This window comes from Apium graveolens, chromosome 11 (genome assembly GCF_009905375.1).
Source record: "Apium graveolens cultivar Ventura chromosome 11, ASM990537v1, whole genome shotgun sequence".
NCBI lineage: Eukaryota > Viridiplantae > Streptophyta > Magnoliopsida > Apiales > Apiaceae > Apium > Apium graveolens.
Window position 1 is genome coordinate 96,949,072 of NC_133657.1, and position 23,861 is coordinate 96,972,932.

Below are 23,861 nucleotides of genomic sequence, written 5' to 3' on the forward strand. Positions count from 1 at the left end.
CCCTTTTGTTTCAGTCTAATGTCCCACTTTGTTATTGGGGTGATTGTGTCCAAACTGTAACCTAACTCATTAATAAATTCCTTTCCAAGGTTCTATAGGGCAAATCTCCATATGAATTTTTATTTGATAAATAACCCACATTCTCTCATATAAAACTTTTTGGTTTTCTTTGTTATAGGATAATTTTATCTCCTTTTAAGGATAAATTTACTCCTATAGCTAGTGCTTGTATTTTTCTTTGATATCCCTATGATAAAAAAAGCCTACAAAGTTCTAGATCCTCATAGTAAACCGATTTACTTTACCAGATATGTCATATTCCATGAAAATATTTTTCCTTTTGTTAAGAATGTATCTCATTCATTCTTTTCACAACCTGTCCCTGATACAGAATTTGCACAAGATATTCTTTTGCCACATACACAAGGTCATTTCCCTACATCTTTCCATGATTCTACATCTCCCATATCTCTTATATAGGCAATTTTACTCACACTTCACATAGTTCTGTACCCGATATTGATTTTTCTGATAATACTGATATTTCACCTCAAAATCAATTCATACCTCCTCTTGTTAGAAAATCTACTAGAGATCATCAACTTCCTACCTATCTCAAAGATTATGTGCATCCTTTTCCATCATCTTGTAAAGCTAATGCTTGTGGAACTTCCTGTGATAACACAAACACATCTTTATCTTTATCTCACACGTCCTCTCCTATTTAGTCCATTTGCTATAACAGTGATTTTCTATCCTTAACTCTTGTTGAGCCACAGTCTTATAAAGAAGCTTATAAGTTTCCTGAATGGCAACAGGCTATAGCAAACGAATTTTCTGCCTTGAAAGCTAACAATAGATGGTCCTTAGTTCCACCACCTCCTGGAAAAAAGGCCATTAGCTGCAAATGGGTTTATAAAGTTAAGCATCATGCAGATGGTACTATTGAGAGATACAAAGTTATGCTTATAGTCAAATATTTCACTCAGAAAGAGGGTATAGACTATTTTAAAACTTTTTCTCCTGTAGTCAAAATGACCACCATAAGGAGTCTTGTAGTAGTTGTTGTTAAGAAAGGATGAAAAATGTATCAACTTGACGTCAACAATGCTTTTTATTTATGGAGATCTCCATGAAGATGTTTATATGAAACCATCCCCTGATCTCTTCCTTTCTGATCCTACTTTGGTCTGTAAACTTTTAAAGTCCCTGTATGGCCTCAAACAGGCCTCTAGAAACTGATTTTCAAAGCTTAGTACTACTTTAATTTCTTAAGGCTATCAATCTTCTCAAAATGATCATTCACTCTTTTACAAAAAGTCAGGCACTTCGGTTATTTATATGGCTGTTTATGTGGAGGATATAATGGTTGTTGGGAACGATGAGGTTGAAATCTCTCACATCGAGTTATATTTGGACTCTGCTTTCAAGATCAAAGATCTAGGGTCTCGTCATTATTTTATCGGTTTAGAATTTTCAAATGTTCCTGATGGCATGGTTGTCTCTCAACAAAAAAATGCTATTGATCTTCTTACAGAATTTGGTCACTTGAAAAGTACTCATGTGGTTAGTCCACTTGACTTATCAGTCAGAATATCACCGACTGAATGTGACTTATTCTCAGATGTTGGTTTATATAGAAAATTAGTGGGAAAGTTAAATTTTCTCACTAATACTCGCCTAGATTTGGCCTTTTTAGTATAACACTTTAGCCAATTTATGGCTACCCCAAGGCCTCCTAATTGGCATGTTGCATTACATGTTCTCTGATATCTAAGTGAAAATCCTTCTCAGGGTTTGTTCTTTAATAAATCTTCTAGTCTTCAATTGGAAGCATATTGTGATGCTGATTGGGCTTCCTTCTCTTATACTAGAAAATCTGTCATTGGTTATGTTGTTTTAGTTGGTGGTAGTCTAGTCTCTTGAAAATCAAAGAAGCAACATACCATTTCTTTGTTTTCTGTAGTGGACGAGTATAGATCTCTTAGACGAATAACTGTCGAGCTTGCTTGGTTATCTCAGTTATTACATGAACTAGAGGTACTTGATATTTTGCCTATTACTGTCAAATGTGATAGTCAAGCTGCAATTTATATAGCCAAGAACCTTGTGTTCCATGTTCGTATTCCATGATCGAATGAAACACATCGATATTGATTGTCATTTTGTATGGAAAAAACTTCTTGGATGTCTTCTTTTATTTTCATTTGTCCCAACTTCCTTACAACTAGCAGATGTGCTCACGAAACCCCTTACCGAATATCAACACTTACCGAATATCAACATAATTCTATCATTCACAAGTTGGGTGTTCACTCCACCTCCAACTTGAGGGGGATGTTGGACATGTTATTTAGTGTACATAATGACATCACACTTTATAAATAATAGTTTAGTTTTACTATTTATTATCTTACATCTAGTCGGTTGGTAATGGTGATTTTTACCGCCTTGTACATAATTTTAGCACACTTACCATTTTATAGATTTCAGTTGAATCTAATTAATACAATTAGTATTTCCACATCTCCCTCCAACAGTAAACACACACCTCTTGATTTTGAACAACCTAAATCGTAATAATTATTAAATTTTTAACCCGCGATTTATGTTTGATTCCAATCCTATTTCTCATATTAACTGGGCTTACTTGAAACTAGATACATATGCTCTGTTCCGCCCTGCCCCATCAAACGAATCTTAGATTAGAAAATACCGTGTCTGAACTTGAGAGATACGGCAAACCGATAAGAACGCAACGAACTATATTTTCCAAGATAATATAGTGTAGTGCGGTAGAGCCACTGCTACACAAACTGACCCACTCAAATGTTTCATTGACTAGATACATAGCCGCCCATACCAACCATGTTAAGTATACAATACGTTTATTTTCAAAATCGCTAAAAATCTAAATTGGATAGCTAAATTAGTACATATCATAGACATGATAATAGTTATAAAATACTACTTGGGGAAGATAATAATGCTTTGTTTAAAGTTAATGGCCTCTTTTTTTCCAATATAGCGGGAACAGGCATATATTGATCTTCATATGTTTATTGCTGATATCTTCACACTCTTTGTCCTATAAATTGTGTCGTGAAATATACCGAGCATGTTTAGTTCAATAAAATACGCGAGTATGTTTCCTTGATTTGGTTTTTCAATATACTAAATACTAATATGTGCATCAACTGAAACAGTTAGTACCTTTAATATGGGTGAATAAACTAAGGATTTAGTGGAGATATTTTACTTTTGATCTTGATTTCATCAAACCAAACTGTTGCAGATTGGCGCGGTGGTCAAATGTAGGCATATATGCTTGTACACATCATTCTCAAAGTAAACATTACGTTTGCATTACCTCACACTTTGTCATCTTCAAGACATCACAATGTCTACAAATAGGGAGTGTAATTGCATTACCTAGGAGCACAAGACAGAGACACAAGTAAGCAATGGCATCTTCAATCTCTGTCACACTTTCCAGTATTTTAATTCTAATTTTAGCTCAAATTGCTACTTCAAATCCTATTCAAGATAGTTTTTATCAGTGTCTTGCTCTAAATACTGAGTCATCTCCAATTCCATTTTCCTCGTGCTTTTACACCCCGAATGTCACTTCATTTAACTCTGTTCTTCAATCTACTGCACAGAATTTAAGGTGTTTGGCACCAACTGTGCCCAAACCTGAGCTTATTTTCACTCCTGTACATGAAACTCATGTACAAGCTGCAGTCGTATGCGTGAAAAAACTTGGAATTCAACTTAGAATTCGAAGTGGTGGCCATGATTATGAAGGCCAATCTTATACTTCTGAAATGGAACCACCGTTCGTTGTGGTTGATCTATCGAAGCTTCGAAACATTAGTGTTGATATAGAAAATGGCACTGCATGGGTCCAAGCTGGTGCAACCATTGGTGAAGTGTATTACAGGATTGCTGAGAAAAGCAAAGTTCATGCCTTTCCAGCTGGACTTTGCACGAGTTTAGGGATTGGTGGGCACATTACAGGCGGCGCTTATGGTACCATGATGAGAAAATACGGCCTTGGTGCTGACAACGTTATTGATGCTAAAATCGTCGACGCAAATGGTACGATTCTGGACCGAAAATCAATGGGTGAAGATTACTTTTGGGCCATCAGAGGAGGTGGTGGAGGAAGTTTTGGGGTCATCTTATCTTGGAAGATGAAGTTAGTACAAATTCCGGAAAATGTAACTGTATTTACAGTTCCAAAAACCATAGAACAAAACGGCACAAAGATTCTACTAAAATGGCAACAAGTTGCAGCAGATAAACTTGATGAGGATTTGTTCCTCAGAGTGTTCATACAACCTGTGAATTCTACTAAAAAAGGCGAGAGGACAATTGAAACTTCTTATCAAGGCTTGTTTCTTGGATCAACTAATAGGCTACTCGAAGTCATGGAAACAACTTTTCCAGAATTGGGCTTGCAGGCTAAAGATTGCATAGAAATGAGCTGGATCGAATCGGTTCTGTATGTTGCACAATATCCAAGTACTGTACCTACTAAAGCCCTCCTAGCCGGTAAATCAACGTTTAAGAACTACTTCAAAGCCAAATCTGATTTTGTGAAAGAACCGATTCCTGAAAGTGGGCTTCAAGGGATTTGGACTAGATTTTACCAAGAGGATTCACCCTTGATGATCTGGAATCCATATGGTGGAAAAATGGGAAATATTCCTGAATCAGAAATTCCATTTCCTCACAGGAAAGGTGTCCTATACAAAATTCAGTATGTCACATCATGGTATGATGAAGCGAAAGATTCAGTTAAAAAGCACGAGGACTGGATGCAGAAGTTTTACGATTACATGGCTGCCTATGTTTCCAAGTCTCCCAGAACTGCATATGTGAATTACAGAGATCTTGATCTGGGAATGAACAAGTATGGAAATGCTAGCATTAAAGAGGCAAGTGCTTGGGGCAACAGATATTTCAAGGACAATTTTAATCGACTGGTTCAAGTAAAGACTAAAGTTGATCCACAAAACTTCTTCAGACATGAACAAAGCATCCCAGTACAATGAGACCGAGCAGAAAAATCTTGTGAACATCATTGTTTGATACTATACTATAGAATAACGATGTTTTATCTTCTTAAATCGAACATCATACTAAAACAAACAGGCTATATTGCATCCATGTTTGGTTTGCAACTACTTACATTTTAATTTATGAAGGAGTTATCACATTTTTCCAAATATTTTAGCGCTTGTTTGTGGTGCGGGAGAGTACAATGATAATTTTCTTTTACATATTTCTAACCCTTAATGCATCAATGTCATAATTGTAAAGATCCATACATCAACAAATATCAAATCATTTTAGTGCTTAATACTCAAAGATCGATAGTCAAGTATATGATATTGTGCGAATGACATTTTCACAAAGAATAAGGGTAAGATTGCATATACCAGTAGCGACTACTATTACAAAAATCCGCTGAGGAAAATTCTTGGGTGTGATCCATTTATGGGCATGCAATTAATATTTTACTCCTTTTGTCCCATTATATTTTATACATTACTTTTTGATATATTTTCCAATGTTACTTTAAGTTTAAAGCATAACTTTAGAATATTTTTAAATTTTTTTTTTTGAATAAAAATATTATTTTTAAATTTTTATTTAAAAAAACTTAAAAAAAATATTATAAAATTATATTTTATAAAAATCTTAAAATACGTATAAATAATAAATATATAGAACCTCGTGATAGGGATTGAGATAATACAAAACAAAGAGGAAGGTGGACATTAATTTACAGTTCCCCAACAATCTGTATATCATGATCTCCCTAGAGAGTTAACGTGAACTTGCCATCTATTTTTGATTTGTAAATTGTACAGTTCTATATGCAGGAATTAGATGCAGTGGTTGACATTTGTTGCGCTAAATTCAATCGGTAGTTCGTTTTACCTGCTGGACTATTCGATTAGGTAACATGATAGCATCAGTGTATTTAATGAATGTTCTGTTACTTATTAGCAGTATGTTCCTGCTACACTTGTGACTTTCACCTCTATAAATTAGTGATATCAACTCTCTCATGCGCTTTTGACACGTAGTTAGCAGCTAGGCATATTTATTAACAGCATCTATCCAAGTTGCCCCTGCAAGCACGACACTACTTAGGACAGAGAAAAAACAGAATAAAAATCGAAATCGATTCGAAATCGGTAAAATTTGTCAAAAAGTGATCCGCAAGAACCTGAACCGATCCGAAACTAAAAAATTTAAAAACCGATCCGATAATAATTTTCCGATCCCGATTGTAGATCCAAACCGATCCGAGAAAAACTAAATCGAACCGATTATTTAAATAAATAAATATATATATATATATATATATATATTTAGAATTAACAAATATATGTATATATATAACATCAAATTAATTAACATCTAATTAATAGATGGCGAAGGTTCTTTCCTAGTCTCAAACAGTGGTGTAAACGAGCCAAACTGTCCGTGAGCTACTCGAGCTCGGTTTGTAAAAATTTCGAATTCGGCTCGAAAATAATCGAGCCGAGCTCGAGTTCGGGCTTTTCTAATTTTTAACCGAGCCGAGCTCGAACTTCAGATTATTCGCCTTACGAGCCTTATCGAGCCTCTATTTTTTTTTAATTTTTTTATTATGAATATATTTTTATATAAAAAATTAATATTTTTTATATATTATTTATTTTTATCGAGTCGAACTCGAGTCGAACCGATCATATTTCGAATTTTTGTTAATTTGTAGTGAATTAATTCGAGTTTTCGAGTCGAACTCGAACCTACCGAACCTTTTACGAGCCGAACTTCGAATTTAAAATTAAAGGTTCGATCGAGCTCGAGTTAAAGCTCAAGTCCGAACTATTTTAATCGAAATCGAGCCGAGCCTCCTCAATCACACCCCAGTCCCCTAGTCTGAAGTAGTCAGTCCACGACTGGATTAATACTCATTTTATTAACTTTAACAGGGGCACAAGTCTGCAACAATTCGTAACATGCTAAAGAATATGTAAGTTAGGCTTTCGATTAATTAAAAGCTACCTTTATATATTTATATAATATAATGGCTATTTGATTTTTTTAATCACAAAACGTCTGTAATCTTGTATGCATCCTGGCAAGTTTTTAAAGGTGACACAGCAGGAATTGCATAAGTGATATCACACGGCAGGAGTGAAGTAAAGTCCAACTGGTGACGAAAAAAATATAAGAAAAGTAGTCTTTCTGTACGATGCCTGAATATTATGTAATATATTTTTTTAACCGATTTTATAACCGAAATCGAATCGATATAAACTGATCCGGAGTTTTTAAAACCGAAACCGATTTGATGAATCGGTTGCAGTTACGGTTTTTAATTTTAAAAATCGAAAATTTCCGGTTCCGGTTCCGATTTTATCTAAAAACCGAACCGATCCAAATTTTGCTCCTCTAACTTATAAGATTCCCTTAACAATCGGGTAATAATGTTAAGTTAAGTTAGAGCTAGAAAATTTAGGTAATGGTGACCAAGTTAAAAATTATATTGAAAAAAAAATTGTCGGCTGAGTTATTTATACATTAAAAATGTTAAAAATCTAGGTTTATTATAAAATATAGTAACTTTTTACAAAGAGTAGAAACTACTTTGAAATTTATACAATAAAAGTTTATTGGTATTATAAAATTAAGAGTTTTTAGTATTTTTTTGTGTTAATATGAAAAAAATAATACATTATAAAGTCAAAATTATAATTTAATATGAGATATATATACATGTTAAAATGCAGAAAATATTAAGATATAAATGTACAACATAAAATTTTTAATTTTTGTTTTAACGTTCAGATGTTTAAATATTTAACGTGGAACTGAATAAATTGTTTAAAAAATTAAAATTTATACAAACAATAGACATATAAAAAGATAAAAAAATTAAGATATAAATTGAATTATAATATGAAGCATAAATAGTTATATCAGTCTAAATTTTTGTTCTAGTGACGGCTAGAAAAAAAATTATATTAAATTTACTCTAATTCTAGGGGGGCTATACTAGCCTCAATTTAGGCCCATTTAAGGTCCGTTTCCGGGACGAATCGGACCGGGTTTTATTCTGGATCAAGTTTTTTGAATTATTTTTTGGATCAAATCGGATTTGGGGTTTCGGAATTTTTTGTAATATCTTGAAAAGTTAAGGTTGAGTTGGAGAGAGGAAGGTTTCAACTTGAGACCTTTTGTGAAAGTTACTCAAATATGGTGAAACCCATCTAATAAATATTTTTTCTGAAATAAGCGTACTTACATTAAATCAAATCATATGAAAGTACATCTGATAAAAAGTTGGGAGCAACACCTTCCCAATCTTGAAAGTCTGACATAGAACGAGACACTCTAGCTAACAAATGAACGACTTCATTCGCAGACCTAGGTACAAAATGTACTAGCACATTTTCGAAGTGCTTAAATAGTTCAACACAATCAACAACTATAGAGTGAAAGTAAGATCGTCATGGATTCCCATTACATGCTTCTGCCAACAATTTTGAGTCCGTCTCGAACACACAACATTTAAATCCATGTTGTTTCACCCATGACAAAGCTTCTTTAAGACTCAAGCCTTCTACTTCTCGCGGTGACCACGTTCCTCTTACCTGTTTGCACATTGCCCTTACAAATCCATCATTTTCATCTCGAATCACTGCGCCAATACCTATACTCCTGAGATCAGTAAATGTAGCTGCATCTATATTGATCTTCAGCCAATTTTTTTGTGGTGCTTGCCACTTCTGCATACTAGTTCCCGCTGCCTTTGAAATGCTCCTTGCACGTTCCAACTGAGCCACCTTCCAACTTGCCAGTAAGCTAATTGCTGCATTTGTTAAACCAAACACATACACTGCAACTTGATTCCATACCCACTTGTTACGCCGATTTCACAGGCTCCAGCATATAAGTGCAAGAAATACACACTGTTCTTTTGATCCATTATTAAACAATCTCTTAAACTGTTCAAAACTCTTCTCACCTGGTGAAGGTTTAATCCACTGTAACATGCCTAAGGAATCCCATACCTCATGTGCAAACTGACATTCAAAGAGAATATGTTGAGCAGTTTCACTTTGTACTTTACACCAAGAGCACAGACTATCGATATTCACCCTCTTTTCAATCAGTGCTGTGTTAGTTGGTAAGCAAAAATGGCATGTCCTCCATAGGAAAAAAACAAATCTTTCCAGGTAGCTCTAGGTTCCATACCTGCTTCTAGAAGGATGCATCTGGTGTACTAGATTCCCCAACCAACTGTCTATAACAGCTCTTTACAAAGAAAACTCCTTTTCCATCCAGAAGCCACAACCATTTATCTTCTACCTCCCTCAAATACAGAGGTATCTGCTGTATCAGCTGAGCATCCCGTTCATTAAATAGATCCCTAAGTATAACATCATCCCATTTCTTCTCCTGAATCTCCATTAAATCACAAACTTTTGTATTTGCTAGTTCCGATGGCATGCTTGTTGTCAAGTACCCATTATCTATTGAAGGCAGCCAAGGAACCTTCCATACATACGTATCCGTCCCAGTCCCAATACTCCCACGACACCCTTTTTTTATCACCTCTTGAGCTGAAAGAACACTTCTCCACATATAACTTGGATTTTCTCCCAATGTTGCATTTAAAAAATCTGTATTTGGATAGTACTTGGCCTTCATAATATTTGTAACAAGAGGGTTCAAATTATTTACTAAACGCCAACCTTGCTTTGCTAGCATAGCTATGTTGAACTGCTGCAAATTTTTAAATCCCAGACCCCCCACCTCTTTAACTATTCAGAGCTTCTCCCAAGTCATCCAACGCACCCCTTTGCTATTATTGCCATTACTCCACCAATAAATGTTCATTTGTCTCTGAATCACATTACATACTTCCCCTGGGATGAGCAGTAAGTTCATCTAAAAATTCGGGATGGACTATGTAGCAGTTTTTAGCAGAGTACTCTTACCTGCCTTGGAAATTGATGCATTTTTCCAATTCTGCACCTTTTGTCGCACTCTATCAGTTAAAAACTTAAACACCTCAGACTTTTTTCGTCCAACTGTCATTGGGATTCCTAAATACTTTCCCGGACTTGTACTCTCTCGAACTCCCAAGATATCACAGATTGTCTCACGAGTATCTGCATTTGTATTTGGACTGAAAGTGATCGTGGATTTATTAAAATTCACAGCTTGCCCAGATAGTGTCTCGTACCTCTTTATAATCCTCTGCATCACCCTAGCCTCAGACTCAACTGCCTTGAAAAAGAAATAATAATCGTCCGCGAATAATAAATGAGACATAACCGGTGCTCTCCTTGCAATACTACAGCCATGTAGCAATCCCACTTCTTCGTTTCTTTTAATAATGGAGCTAAGCCCCTCAGCACAAAGAATATAAAGGTATGGGGAGATAGGGTCCCCTTGCCTAATTCCCCGCTGAGGTCGAACTTCGCCAAACACTGTACCTTTTTGTATAAAACTATAAGAGACAGTCTTAATACAAACCATAATTCGCTGAATCCATACCTCTTGAAAGCCATACTTTTGCAACATTCCTTCAATAAAATTCCACTCTAACCATTCGTATGCCTTAGAGACGTCAATTTTTAGCCCTGCTACTCCATTTTTTCCTTGAGATCGACGTTTAATATAATGATTAATCTCGAACGTGATCAAAGCATTATCTATTAATAATCGACCCTCTATAAACGCACTCTGATTTGGTAAAATCGGCATTGGTAAGCAGGTTTTAAGCCGATTCGCAAGTACTTTGGATAAGATTCTAAACAAAATAGTACACAATGAAATATGACACAGTTCCGTCATCTGTTGTGGTCTTTTAGTCTTGGGGATCAGGCAAACTAGAGTGCGATTAACCTCCGGTAAAAGCTCTCCTGAAATAAGAAATTTCTGACAGAAGTCCACCACATCTTTCCCCTCCAATAGGCTTGATAAAAACACGGATTAAGCCCGTCATAACCTGGAGACTTCTCTGCATGCATAGAGAATAACACGTCCTATACTTCATCATTCGGCAGAGTTGCCATGAGCTGTGCATTTTGGGCATCTGAAACACGATTCACCCTCTCATTAGCTGATAGAATTCCTCCTGTATTCGATGATTTGAATAAGTCAGAGAAATATTCAGTAATAATCCCCTGAATCCCATGCACACTGTCAACCCATTCCCCATCTTTAGTCTTCAGTCTATCTATCTGATTATTCTTTTTCCACCCAGACGCAAATTTATGGAAATACCTAGTGTTTTGGTCCCTTTCACGTAGCTAAAATTATATTGATTTCTGCTTCCAATATATTTCTTAGCGCTCTAATAGCTTTAAAAACTCACATCTTGCACTGTTGTGAAGGGTTTTTAGCACATAAATGCAACGAAAACGTAAATTTAAATCTTAAAAAAAAAACGAAACCCTCCGCAGGATCCATGCGAAAAATAATATTTAATTCGTAGTTCAGTATGTTTACCTTAAGAAGTTTTATGTTAATGGAAAGATGGAGGTCTTTAATAGCGATCCAAGAACGATGAACGGAAATCCCTAGCAGCTGCTCCTCAAGTGTGAAGTACTCCACCGGTATCCACCAAGAGATCAATGTAATGGAGGAGGAAGAGGTTGAGAGAATTAGTTGCCTCTCTCTATTTCTACTTTAGAATTAGGGTTTTTATTTTGCGTTTTTGGCAAATATGGTTTATAATAGTATATTTATAGGCAAAATTTTTAGCTGAAAATTTTCCATAAAATATTATTATTATTAACCCTTTAATTGATTATTCTTATTAACCAATTAACTAATAATTAAAACACCTATTAATCATTAATCCCTTTTCTAAACACTTTAGAAAAATAATCCTCTCACTTGATTTAATTTCCAAAATTAAATTCTTAATTAATAATATTAAGAATTAATTAAATCTCATTTAATCAATTATTAAATCTGCTAATTAATTATTTATTTCACAAATAAATAATTACCAGCCATTATTAATTAGTTCCTCCACCATTAAATCATTCTCTTTTATGGTGTGACCCTGTAGGTTCAATATTAAGCCGGTAGTAGAAATAAATAATAATAAAACTATTTTATCATTATTTATATAAATTCTCTAACTCATTAAATATGATTAATTAATAAATTAATCATATTTATTCTACATCATGAGGGATACTTCTCAGCATATCGCGACTATCCGGATAATACGAATTCATTGCTTAGAATACCAAGAACATATTTAGTGAGTAGTTACCGTACAATCAATTCCTTCTACCCTGCAATGTCATGATTAAATACAAGGCATGAAACTTGTGTCAATCCTATCTTATTTAATCATTTCCTTTCCCATTCACCATGCTTAGTTTTATTTAATGTAAATTAGAAACTCCTTTCTAATTTCATTCACTCTGGCCAGAGATTCCTGAACTAGCATAAGTGGATCAGCATTGAACATTCTCTTCCTTCACTGGAAGGGGTAGATCCTTTATTGATCATACACTATCTTCGTGTACAAATTCCTATAGCCAGTAGAGCCCTTATAATTGTTCCTGGAGACTAAGAACTCAACCAAAGCATAGTTCAGTGTACACAAGATGACTATGATGACCTCAAGTCTAAGGATACTCGTACAACTATCACTATGTGAACAACTGCTGACACGTGAGTGAACTCCATCAGTTGTTCAGCTGTGTGAGTCATGTTCAGTGAACTTATTCTATAATAAGCACCTACATACTAGCTATAGTGTCACCACACAAATGTCTATGAGAACAGACATCCTTCATAATGAAGCAAGCATAGTATGTACCGATCTTTGCGGATTACTAATTACCAGTTAGTAATCCTACGACCAGGAAATATTTATGTTTAGAGTTATCATCTTTTAGGTCTCATCTCTTTCAATCTCCCACTTGTACTAAAGCCAATCACTCTGGTATCTAATACCCATCTTGTCTTTATGACGATCAAAGTGACTTTGAGAAAGTGGCTTTGTGAGTGAGTCTGCTACGTTGTTATGTGTGTCAACTCTCTTGACGTCTCCTCTTTCAATACAATACAAGAAATGTTAGCGCACTCCCACTAACCTTTTTGTAGACACATGGTTCATTTATGTTTTTGATAAAAGCAAACTCTTTGATTGTCTCATCAAAACGGATGTTCCATCTACGAGAAGCTTGCTTTAAACCATATATGGTTCGCAATAGCTTACACACTAGGTGTTCATTTCCCTTGGAAAGAAAACCCTCTGGCTGTGTCATATACACTTCCTCTTCAAGTTTCCCATTGAGGAAGGCTGTTTTCACATCCATTTGCCAGATCTCATAGTCGTAGTAAGCAGCAATCGCAAGCAAAATCCGAATTGATTTTAACAGGGCTACAGGCAAAAAAGTTTCATCAAAGTCAATCTCTTGCCTTTGTCTGAATCGTTTTTCCACGAGCCTGGCCTTATAGGTCTCCACCTGCCCATCTGCTCCAATCTTTCTTTTGTATACCCACTTGCACCCAATAGGCTTAACAACTTCAGGCGCCTCAACCAGAGTCCATACTTGGTTGGTATACATAGATTCCATTTCGGATTTCATGGCACTATGCCATTTTTCTGAGTCAACACTACTCATAGCCTCATTATAGGTCACAGGGTCGTCATCATCAATGATTGAAAACTTATTGTCATTCTCAATGACAAGGCCATAATACCTCTCAGGTTGGCGAGACACTCTCCCTGACCTACGAATGGGCTGTTCCACAAAAGGTTGTTCAGTCTGAACAGGTGTTTCCACTTGATCCGTAGTAGTTTATGCTTCTTGAACTTCATCAAGTTCAATTTTGCTCCCACTGTTTCCTTCAAGGATAAACTGCTTTTCCAAGAAGGTAGCATGTCTGGAGACAAACACCCGATGATCGGTGTAAAAGTAATACCCTAAAGTCTCTTTAGGATATCCCACAAAATTACATTTTACAGATCGAGATTCCAGCTTATCTGGGTCAACTTTCTTGACATAAGCTGGACATCCCCAAATCTTAACGTGTTTAAGACTTGGTTTCCTTTCTTTCCATATCTCATATGGAGTTTGAGGAACAGATTTGAAAGGCACCTTATTCAGTAAATATGCTGAGGTTTCCAATGCATAACCCCACAGAAATACTGGAAGATTCGCATAGCTCATCATGGACCGAACCATGTCTAACAAAGTTCGATTCTCCTTTCAGATACCCCATTCAACTGTGGAGTATATGGAGGAGTCCACTGGGAGACTATACCATTTTCTTTGAGATAAGCTAGAAACTCTCCATTCAAGTATTCACCACCTCGATCTGATCAAAGAGTTATAATACTATGTTTGGTTTGTTTCTCCACTTCATACTTATATTCTTTGAACTTTTCAAAGGCTTCAGACTTGTGTTTCATCAAATACACATATCTGAATCTAGATCGATCATCTATGAAAGCAATTAAGTATGAAAATCAACCCATGGCTTGCGTAGACATTGGTCCACATACATCTGTGTGTACCAATCCTAGCAAATCTGTAGCCCTCTCTCCATGTCCACTAAATGGAGATTTGGTCATTTTACCCAATAGACAAGACTCACATGTATGATATGATTCAAAATCAAAGGGGTCAAGTAACCCTTCCTTATGCAATGTCCGCGGTCTATTTTCACTAATATGACCAAGTCTGTAGTGCCACAAGAAAGTGAGATTTTCATCATCCCTTTTTCTTTTATTAGTTTGTTCAATCTAAAGTAAATTATGCTCTAAGTCACATATATACAGACCATTATTTAAAGTACCACATCCATAAAGAACATTATCTCCAAGAATAGAACATTCATTATTCTTAATAATAAATGAAAAACCATCCAAATCCAACATAGGAATAGAAACAATATTCCTCACAATAGAGGGAATGTAATAACAATTATTCAAAATAATAGTCTTTCCCGTAGGCATATATAAACTAAATGATCCTACAGATATGGCGGCAACCCTTGCTCCATTGCCCATACGTAGAATCACCTCATCTTCTTCAAGAGTCATACTTCCCTTTAATCCCTGCAATGAATTGCAAATATGAGAACCACAGGCGGTATCTAATACCCAAGTAGAAATTTGACTTAGTGACATATTAACTTCGATCATGAACATACCTGAATCAGAAGCGGTAGTCTCACTACCCTTCTTCTTCTTCAATTCTGCAAGGTAAAGCTTGCAGTTCCTCTTCCAGTGCCCCACCTTGTTACAGTGAAAGCAAACAACTTTGCTCTTGGGGTCTTCAGCTTTTGGTGGAACCGACTTTTTCTCACCTATTCTCTTCTTCTTGGAAGGCTTCTTCTTCCTTTTCTTAGGATTGGAACCTTCACCAATTAGAAGAACAGAACTCTTCTTAGGGGGAAAATTTGATTTCGCAGTCTTCAACATGTTGTGGAGTTCAGGCAGGCTGACATCCAGCTTATTCATGTGAAAGTTCACAACCAACTGCGAGAACGAACTCGGAAGTGATTGCAAGACCAAGTCTTGGCTCAGCTCCCCATCCATGGCAAAACCAAGTTGTCCAAGACGTTCAATCAAATTGATCATCTTAAGTACATGGTCATTCATAGATGATCCCTCAGACATCCTATATCCGAACAGCTCCTTCGATATCTCATATCGAGCTGTCCTCCCTGCCACATCATACAACTCCTGTAGATGCATAAGGATAGTGTGAGCATCCATATGCTCATGTTGCTTCTGTAGCTCAATGTTCATGGAAGCTAGCATGATGCATTGAGCAACATTTGCATCATCTATCCACTTATGATACACAATATGTTCATCATTATGTGCATCGCTAGCAGGTTCAGTAGGCTTAGGTGAGTCCAACACATATTCCAGCTTCTCAACCCTGAGAACAATTCTCAAGTTTCGAAGCCAGTCAGCAAAATTAGGACCATTCAACTTGTAAGCATCTAGTATGCTCCGGAGTGATAGTGCAGAAGACATAACGTATATAGTAAATCTGTAAATGATGAACACATAACAACACTTAGCAAATATTCAATTTCATTTCAAAACACTATATGAATGGGGTCTTTATTCATAAGTGGCTCCCACTAGTTTATCTAATTTATACAACCCCTAAGTGAAAATTAAGCATTCATAATGCTAGTGGGAATAGGGATCCTACATTCCATCACACAACCTCGGCTGTAGCACGAAATGTCATGTGATGTTTAATAGGCAAACAACTCTTGTCAATTACATCTTATGTTATTCCCTAATAAAACTTTAGCCTCTTGAATAATTGAGTCACGGCTGTAGCACGACAAACTTAATATTCTAAGTCAAGTCAAACCCAACATTTCGTACAATTGAATCAGTCTCCAACGGCCCACGGCTGTAGCACGTAACGACCTTTAGATTCTAATTCAATGTACACATCTCTATGTAATAGACAAGTATTTCTTATTTCGAAATCAAAGCCCTCGGCTGTAGCACGAAACGACAATGATTTAAAAATAAGAACCACTTTCTACCATGTTGGAAGGCTATGACCGACACAAGCCCGTTGTGTCATTGGCCAATTACTACTTGATATTATTTAATTTTAGAGGGATTATATTATGTTACAATCATAATCATATTATAAAGAGATTCTTCCTTTTAAATTAAATATTTCAATCAATAATCGATAATCAAATGATTCCCAGATCGAGGGGAGCATTGTCAAGAGGCGTCACTTAATACCCCTTTCTTACAGATAGAAATCTGCTTTTGACAGAATCATCATTTCTCTCAATTGAAAATTCATATTTAATTACGTATTTCATAAACACAAGAATCTCATGATTGTATTCATAATATTATTGTTAAGGCAATAAACGATTCCTATTCTAGATTTTCTAGAGCACGCCTTATATTGATTTAAGTTCACCTAAATCTATCATCACATGATAAACATAGGCATATATCTCATATATAAAATTAAATAAACAAGTAAATGTAAAGTGCAATAAAGTAAATGTGTTTGGTTATGGCCCCATCCTAAGTGATCTTTATCAAGCTCATGATAAAGATCAAGGTCAATCTAATATGGTGATGGAAATAAATACTACTTATTACATAAGTCTTCTTCTTTGTTTAGACTTCTTGTATGCCTCGTCTTCTTCTTTGTATCACCTCCACTGGATAGCCTTCTTGAGTCTTCAATTACATTACATGATTGAAAGTAAAATTAATCTAATGAACTTACAAGATTAACTCGAGTTACATTCGAGATTTATGATTACAAAGATTGACGACATGCAAGTCGTATTTAAAACCAAAACCAAAACCATTACACTAAGGTCGAAAGTCCATAACCATCCACCATGCTCATACAACACATAAAATCATGTTAAAACACATAATATGATCTTAACATATCATATTATCCATGATCTAATCATAAAAAAAAATATGACAAAAATCAGAAAAATCAGAATCAAATCTAGAAAAACAAGAATCACTGTTTACAGGCAGTAAATGACGTCAAACGCCTTACCGACAAGTCGTTGATAGCTTTAGCTATCAGTTTTGTTCAGACGCTCGTTTACCTATGGAATAGGGTATTCGTTTGCGTAAATCGGACACCAGACCCAGATTTCAGAAAATCTGCAGCAGCCAATTCAGAATCCGTATCTAATATGATTCTCATAATTAGAACAAACATAAATCATGTATATATCAGTATATATACAGATTACATAATCATCTTATGATTATACAACTCACATGAATATCATATATTCAAAACCATACATATATAAGCATATTATATCAACATCAAATCATGGCGAATCACGTATATGCTCATATATCGAAAACAGTTAAACACATTAAACGAATTAAAAACTTTTCACAAGTAGCTCTGATGCCATTGAAGGGTTTTTAGCACATAAACGCAACGAAAACGTAAATTTAAATTTAAAAAAAAAAACCGAAACCCTCCGCAGGATCCATACGAAAAATAATATTTAATTCGTAGTTCAGTATGTTTACCTTAAGAAGCTTTACGTTAATGGAAAGATGGAGGTCTTTAATAGCGATCCAAGAACGATGAACGGAAATCCCTAGTAGCTGCTCCTCAAGTGTGAAACACTCCACCGGTATACACCAAGAGATCAATGTAACGGAGGAGGAAGAAGTTGAGAGAATTAGTTGCCTCCCTCTATTTCTACTTTAGAATTAGGGTTTTTATTTTGGGTTTTTTTTGGCAAATAGGGTTTATAATAGTATATTTATAGGCAAAATTTTCAGCTGAAAATTTTCCATAAAATATTATTATTATTAACCCTTTAATTGATTATTCTCATTAACCAATTAACTAATAATTAAAACACCTTTTAATCATTAATCCCTTTTCTAAACACTTTAGAAAAATAATTCTCTCACTTGATTTAATTTCCAAAATTAAATTCTTAATTAATAATATTAAGAATTAATTAAATCTCATTTAATCAATTATTAAATCTGCTAATTAATTATTTATTTCATAAATAAATAATTACCAGCCATTATTAATTAATTCCTCCACCATTAAATCATTCTTTTATATGGTGTGACCCTGTAGGTTCAATATTAAGCCGGTAGTAGAAATAAATAATAATAAAACTATTTTATCATTATTTATATAAATTCTCTAATTCATTAAATATGATTAATTAATAAATTAATCATATTTATTCTACATCGTGAGGGATACTTCTCAACATATCGCGACTATCTGCATAATACGAATTCACTGCTTAGAATACCAAGAACCTATTCAGTGAGTAGTTACTGTACAATCAATTCCTTCTACCCTGCAATGTCACGATTAAATACAAGACATGGAACTTGTATCAAGCCTATCTTATTTAATCATTTGCTTTCCCATTCACTATGCTTAGTTCTATTTAATGTAAATTAGAAACTCCTTTCTAATTTCATTCACTCTGGCCAGAGATTCCTGAACTAGCATAAGTGGATCAGCATTGAACATTCTCTTCCTTCACTGGAAGGGGTAGATCCTTTATTGATGAAATACTATCTTCGTATACAAATTCCTATACCCAGTAGAGCCCTTATAATTGTCCCTGGAGACTAAGAACTAAACCAAAGCATAGTTCAGTGTACACAAGATGACTATGATGACCTCAAGTCTAAGGATACTTGTACAACTATCACTATGTGAACAACTGCTGACACGTGAGTGAACTCCATCAGTTGTTTAGCTGTGTGAGTCATGTTCAGTGAACTTATTCTATAATAAGCACCTACATACTAGCTATAGTGTCACCACACAAATGTCTATGAGAACAGAAATCCTTCATAATGAAGCAAGCATAGTATGTACCGATCTTTGCGGATTACTAATTACCAGTTAGTAATCCTACGACCAAGAAATATTTAAGTTTAGAGTTATCATCTTTTAGGTCTCATTATTATGATCTCATCATAATCCATAAAAAGCTTTACTCTAAACTATGGTATATCTTATTTAAACACTTAAATAGATAAAGCCCGCAATAAAACCAAAACAAGTCTTTTATTAATATTAATGAAATCAAAAAAGATTACAAAAAAGTTATTCCTAAATCATCATACATGATTGGACTTAGGGCACATCTCTTTCATGTTGTACGTCTGAACACCCGAAGCATCCCTCCGTGATCTGAATTTCTGCATAACCCATCTGCTGTTCTTAATATTTCGACTTAACTCCTTCAAAGTGCCACCCCCATTTATCCGACTTCATACAACAAAACTTTATTTTCTCCAATATATTTTTTCGAGTTCATTTATAGTCCAACTATCTTTAACCAAATTCAGACACTCAGCATCTCGAATCCAAATATTTTTGAACCTAAACCTTCGAGTTTTTGGAACATAATCATGCATATTTAACTGGAGAAACAAGGGCAAATGATCCGTGGTGGACACCTCAATTACATGAACTTCTGCATTAGGGAAAATTTGTCTCCATTGTTGATTAGCTAAGACTCTATCTAATCATTCCTGGATCCAAGCAGGGGTCCCCCGACACTTCTCCCATATATATTGACAGCCAGTAAACCCGAGGTCTTGAAGTTCACAGTCTCTTAAAGTTGTCTGAAAACCTTCTAGTAAGTGTCTAGGTTGTGGTCTCCCTCCCACCTTTTGAACATCAAACAACATATCATTAAAATCACCCAAGATAAACCAAGGGAGAGCCAACCTCGAATTAAGATCACGAATCAATTCCCACGATTCCTAACGTCTCCCAATCTCTGGACAACCATAAAACCCTGTATAACGCCATCTGCCAAGTTGATCGCACACAAATTCAAAATCAATATAATACTTACAACTCCCTTTTATTTCTACAGCTCCTGAATTCCTCCACAGAAGTGCTAGACCTCCCCCTTTCCCCTGAGCATCAACAGAGAAAGATTTCGCAAAGTGAATTATTTTACAAAGAGCTTCAATTTTATTTCTTTTGACTAGAGTTTCTGAAAGAAAGACTAGATTGTGCTTATGCTTTTGAACAAGTTCCTTAAAGAACCTAACTGCTCGTGAATTGCCCATTCCACGGCAGTTCCATACTAATAGACTCATAATACTAGGCGAGCCTGATTCCCAGAGCCCGCCCCAATCAAGTTTTTTGGACCAGTTATATCACCACTTTTTTCTATTTCAAAAGGCCCATCTGTTTGCATGATTATGGGTCCATTTTCTTCTAACTCTATTTCCTCCTCTGTACGCCGTCTTTTTGGATCAATCAACTAATTTCCTCTTCCATTATTTCCTCCCTGCATATTTAAATTTATCCCGCCCATATCTTTATGTCCCTGACTTCTCTCTGTAATAATTATCCTTCTATTATCCTCCAGTTTTTTAGCAACAGAATTACCACCCTCCTTAATTATCGCCAGATTGTTCTCACCCTCTCCTCCACCTGTCTGCGCTTTCGAGCTTTCACCCGGTGCCTCCCAATTATTGTTCCCATCCCCATTCCTCAGCCATCTCGATCCAGTACCAATACGTGAGTTCTTGTTTGGTGCCCGTAACCACGTTCCATATGCCCGCTCCAAAACTTTTCCCGGGTTTGCATACACTACATTACACTCCCTATCGGAGTGTCCCAATTTTCCACACACAAAGCAAAATGTGCTAAGCCTTTCATATTTGAAATTAACCCATCTCCAATCTCCCCCCTCCCGTTTGATTTTCATTCTCCTCCTAAGAGGTTTGCAGACATCTATTCGAACCCTGATACGGTAATAAGATTTCCATAATCCATTAAGGTTTATCGGATCAGACTTCAAAAAGCTCCCAATGGCACTTGCAATGCTCTGCAAAATGGATTCCGAGATGAAACCTTTTGGTATATCATATACTTATACCCATATGTCAGCCTCATTCAATGGTGCCATCTTTGGATCTTCATCTCCTGTTATATATTTGAAAACTAACATCCCCTGTTCAAACGACCATGGGCCACCTTCAACAAATTTCTGTAAATCGAGGAGATGGTAGAATACAAAAGAATAATGCATTTCTTCTAGATCATGAATTTCTACACCTTCTTTCGGCTGCCATATTGATGCTAAGACATTTTGCATTGCACCGAAGTTGATATTCTTTTCCGTCAGAAATCTCCCGATTAGCACATAAGACTCTTTAGTGTGGGCAACATCAGGATGTCCAACAATCACCCCTCCTTCTTCTTCATCCTCAATTGTTAATCTTGCATACAACTCGTTTAAACTATTTTATTGGTACTCCATCGTATGAATGTTAAGATGCTATAAAAGAAACTGTTAAAAAATAACGCAATATAAATAAGGCAAAAATTGTCACGTGAACAAGAGAAGGCTCTCATGTAGAGAGAAAAAAACTCTCATGTAGAGAGAAAAAACTCTTCCCATCTAATAAATATAAATGCGCGGTTAAACTGAGGACTGATCAAAGCACACATCAATATGGGTATTTAATAATGAATTTCATATCATTTGTAATTCTCCAATTTTTTCAAGTAGACCTCAAACCCAAGTACCATTCGTTTATTACAAACATCCTGTCATTTATGCAACATAAGATCAATCAAGCATCTCCGCACCGAGACGACACAACATTCAATCTCTTCCATGTACAATAGAAGAATAGTGAGACTTTTTATTTTCAATAAATGACAGATTTATCCCTATATCTACTATATTTAAAAAATGTTATCACCGAGAATCGAACCACGGTTATCCGTTAGCTCTCGTACTACAATACCATTATCCTACCATATTTTTTATGTTTTTAATCAAACATTTAATATATGTGTGTCGCTAAAAAGTAAATTTCAGTTTTTTATTGCAATTCAATAACAATTTTTGTCATATTTTTCCTTATATATATATATTGATTTAGTTAGCTACATATTTTTAAGTAATTAAAGTTGTAATTAAGATAATAATTTTGATCAATATTTAACATGTAAAGACAATTAATATATGAAATATATAAATAAATTAAGACATATGTTGTATTTAATAAATAATTTAATATATTTTTAAGTAACGGTTTATTAAAATCTACGATATTATATATAAGAATTAATTAACAATGTCAAATAATCATGTTCACACTAATACGAAAAACAAAAAAATAAAGTTTAAAATATGTGTTTATTCAATAAAAATTAGAAAGTATATGTAATATAATTTTAAGAAAAATAGAATAGTAAATTTTAGTTATTTGACCAAATTGACAGTAAAATAAATAAGTCAACAATTATGAAATAAATGGAGTAGTGTTAGATGTACACATAATTCATAATTGTATTCGATTTTTGATTTAGACTAATATATTTAGGCCTATTTCGTTAGAAAAACACAAAATTTGACTATTTTTCACAAATGTATTAGAACTCGATCGAGTTGAAGTACATTTTTCAATTAGCATATTTAGAAAATTTGTTTATTGGATTGATGAGAATTTTATATTAATGAGATAAGGTGTTTGTAATCACCTACATTCATGTGTATTAATGTGTTTGAGACCTTTATAATACATACTTAATAAATATTATATATTTAAAAATTGCAAGATGGATTTATTGTGATATATCCTGGATTTGACCCGATTTATGAAAATTACTCAGTATTTTATTCATATTATCGCACGATCAGGTAAAGTTACGGGCGTTGTAATCAACCAATTTTTTTCTCATATTCCACTTTGATAAAACAAAATCTACGGTAATATCAAAATTTAAACTACGTGTATGTAATTTTTTAATACAGGAGAATTCTTAAAGAGAAAATTTAATATTCTAATATATATTCATATAAAATCAAAAGAAAGATGTTAATTTTTTTCTTACAATAAAAAATCTAACAATTAAGTAAGTTGAAAAATAAATTGATTTTTCAAGATTTAGATAGTATCCTAATAAAAAAATGTAAATTGTAAATTATTTTATATAATTAAAATTATATATGAGTTTATTTTTTTTGAGTAAAACAGAGAACTTCTTGTAATTGTTTAATTTGGTACGAAACTATTCATGTTACTATAAAATTATTTTCATATTTAAAAATATAATATATGAATGAAACTTATATACATACTAAAATATATGATTTGATTCGATTTATTTTATGTTAAAAATTAAAAGTAATTATATTAATTACAAAAATTATCGTATTATTTCTTTAAAAATAACATAAAGTATCAAAAATTTCTATACTAATATTTATGAATATTTCATCGAATTTATAAAAGTTTGTCACAGGAAGCCAATATATATGATTACTGAATTTGTATA

The 23,861-nt window shown here is 34.5% G+C and overlaps 2 protein-coding genes across 2 annotated transcripts; one reads left to right on the forward strand and one right to left on the reverse strand.

The window, feature by feature from the left end:
* The first annotated feature begins 3,422 nt into the window (after positions 1-3,422).
* Positions 3,423-5,236, forward strand: LOC141698054 (monolignol oxidoreductase AtBBE-like 13). The gene has a single exon (XM_074502663.1). It carries the CDS (start codon positions 3,465-3,467, stop codon positions 5,058-5,060), a length of 1,596 nt encoding a protein of 531 aa, XP_074358764.1. The 5' UTR covers positions 3,423-3,464; the 3' UTR covers positions 5,061-5,236.
* Positions 5,237-8,519: 3,283 nt separating this feature from the next.
* Positions 8,520-10,785, reverse strand: LOC141695716 (uncharacterized). Its single transcript, XM_074499943.1, has 5 exons — positions 10,014-10,785; positions 9,871-9,941; positions 9,382-9,717; positions 9,038-9,095; positions 8,520-8,881 (listed from the first exon to the last, which is right to left on the reverse strand). Exons 1-5 carry the CDS (start codon positions 10,783-10,785, stop codon positions 8,520-8,522), a joined length of 1,599 nt encoding a protein of 532 aa, XP_074356044.1.
* Positions 10,786-23,861: the final 13,076 nt, after the last annotated feature.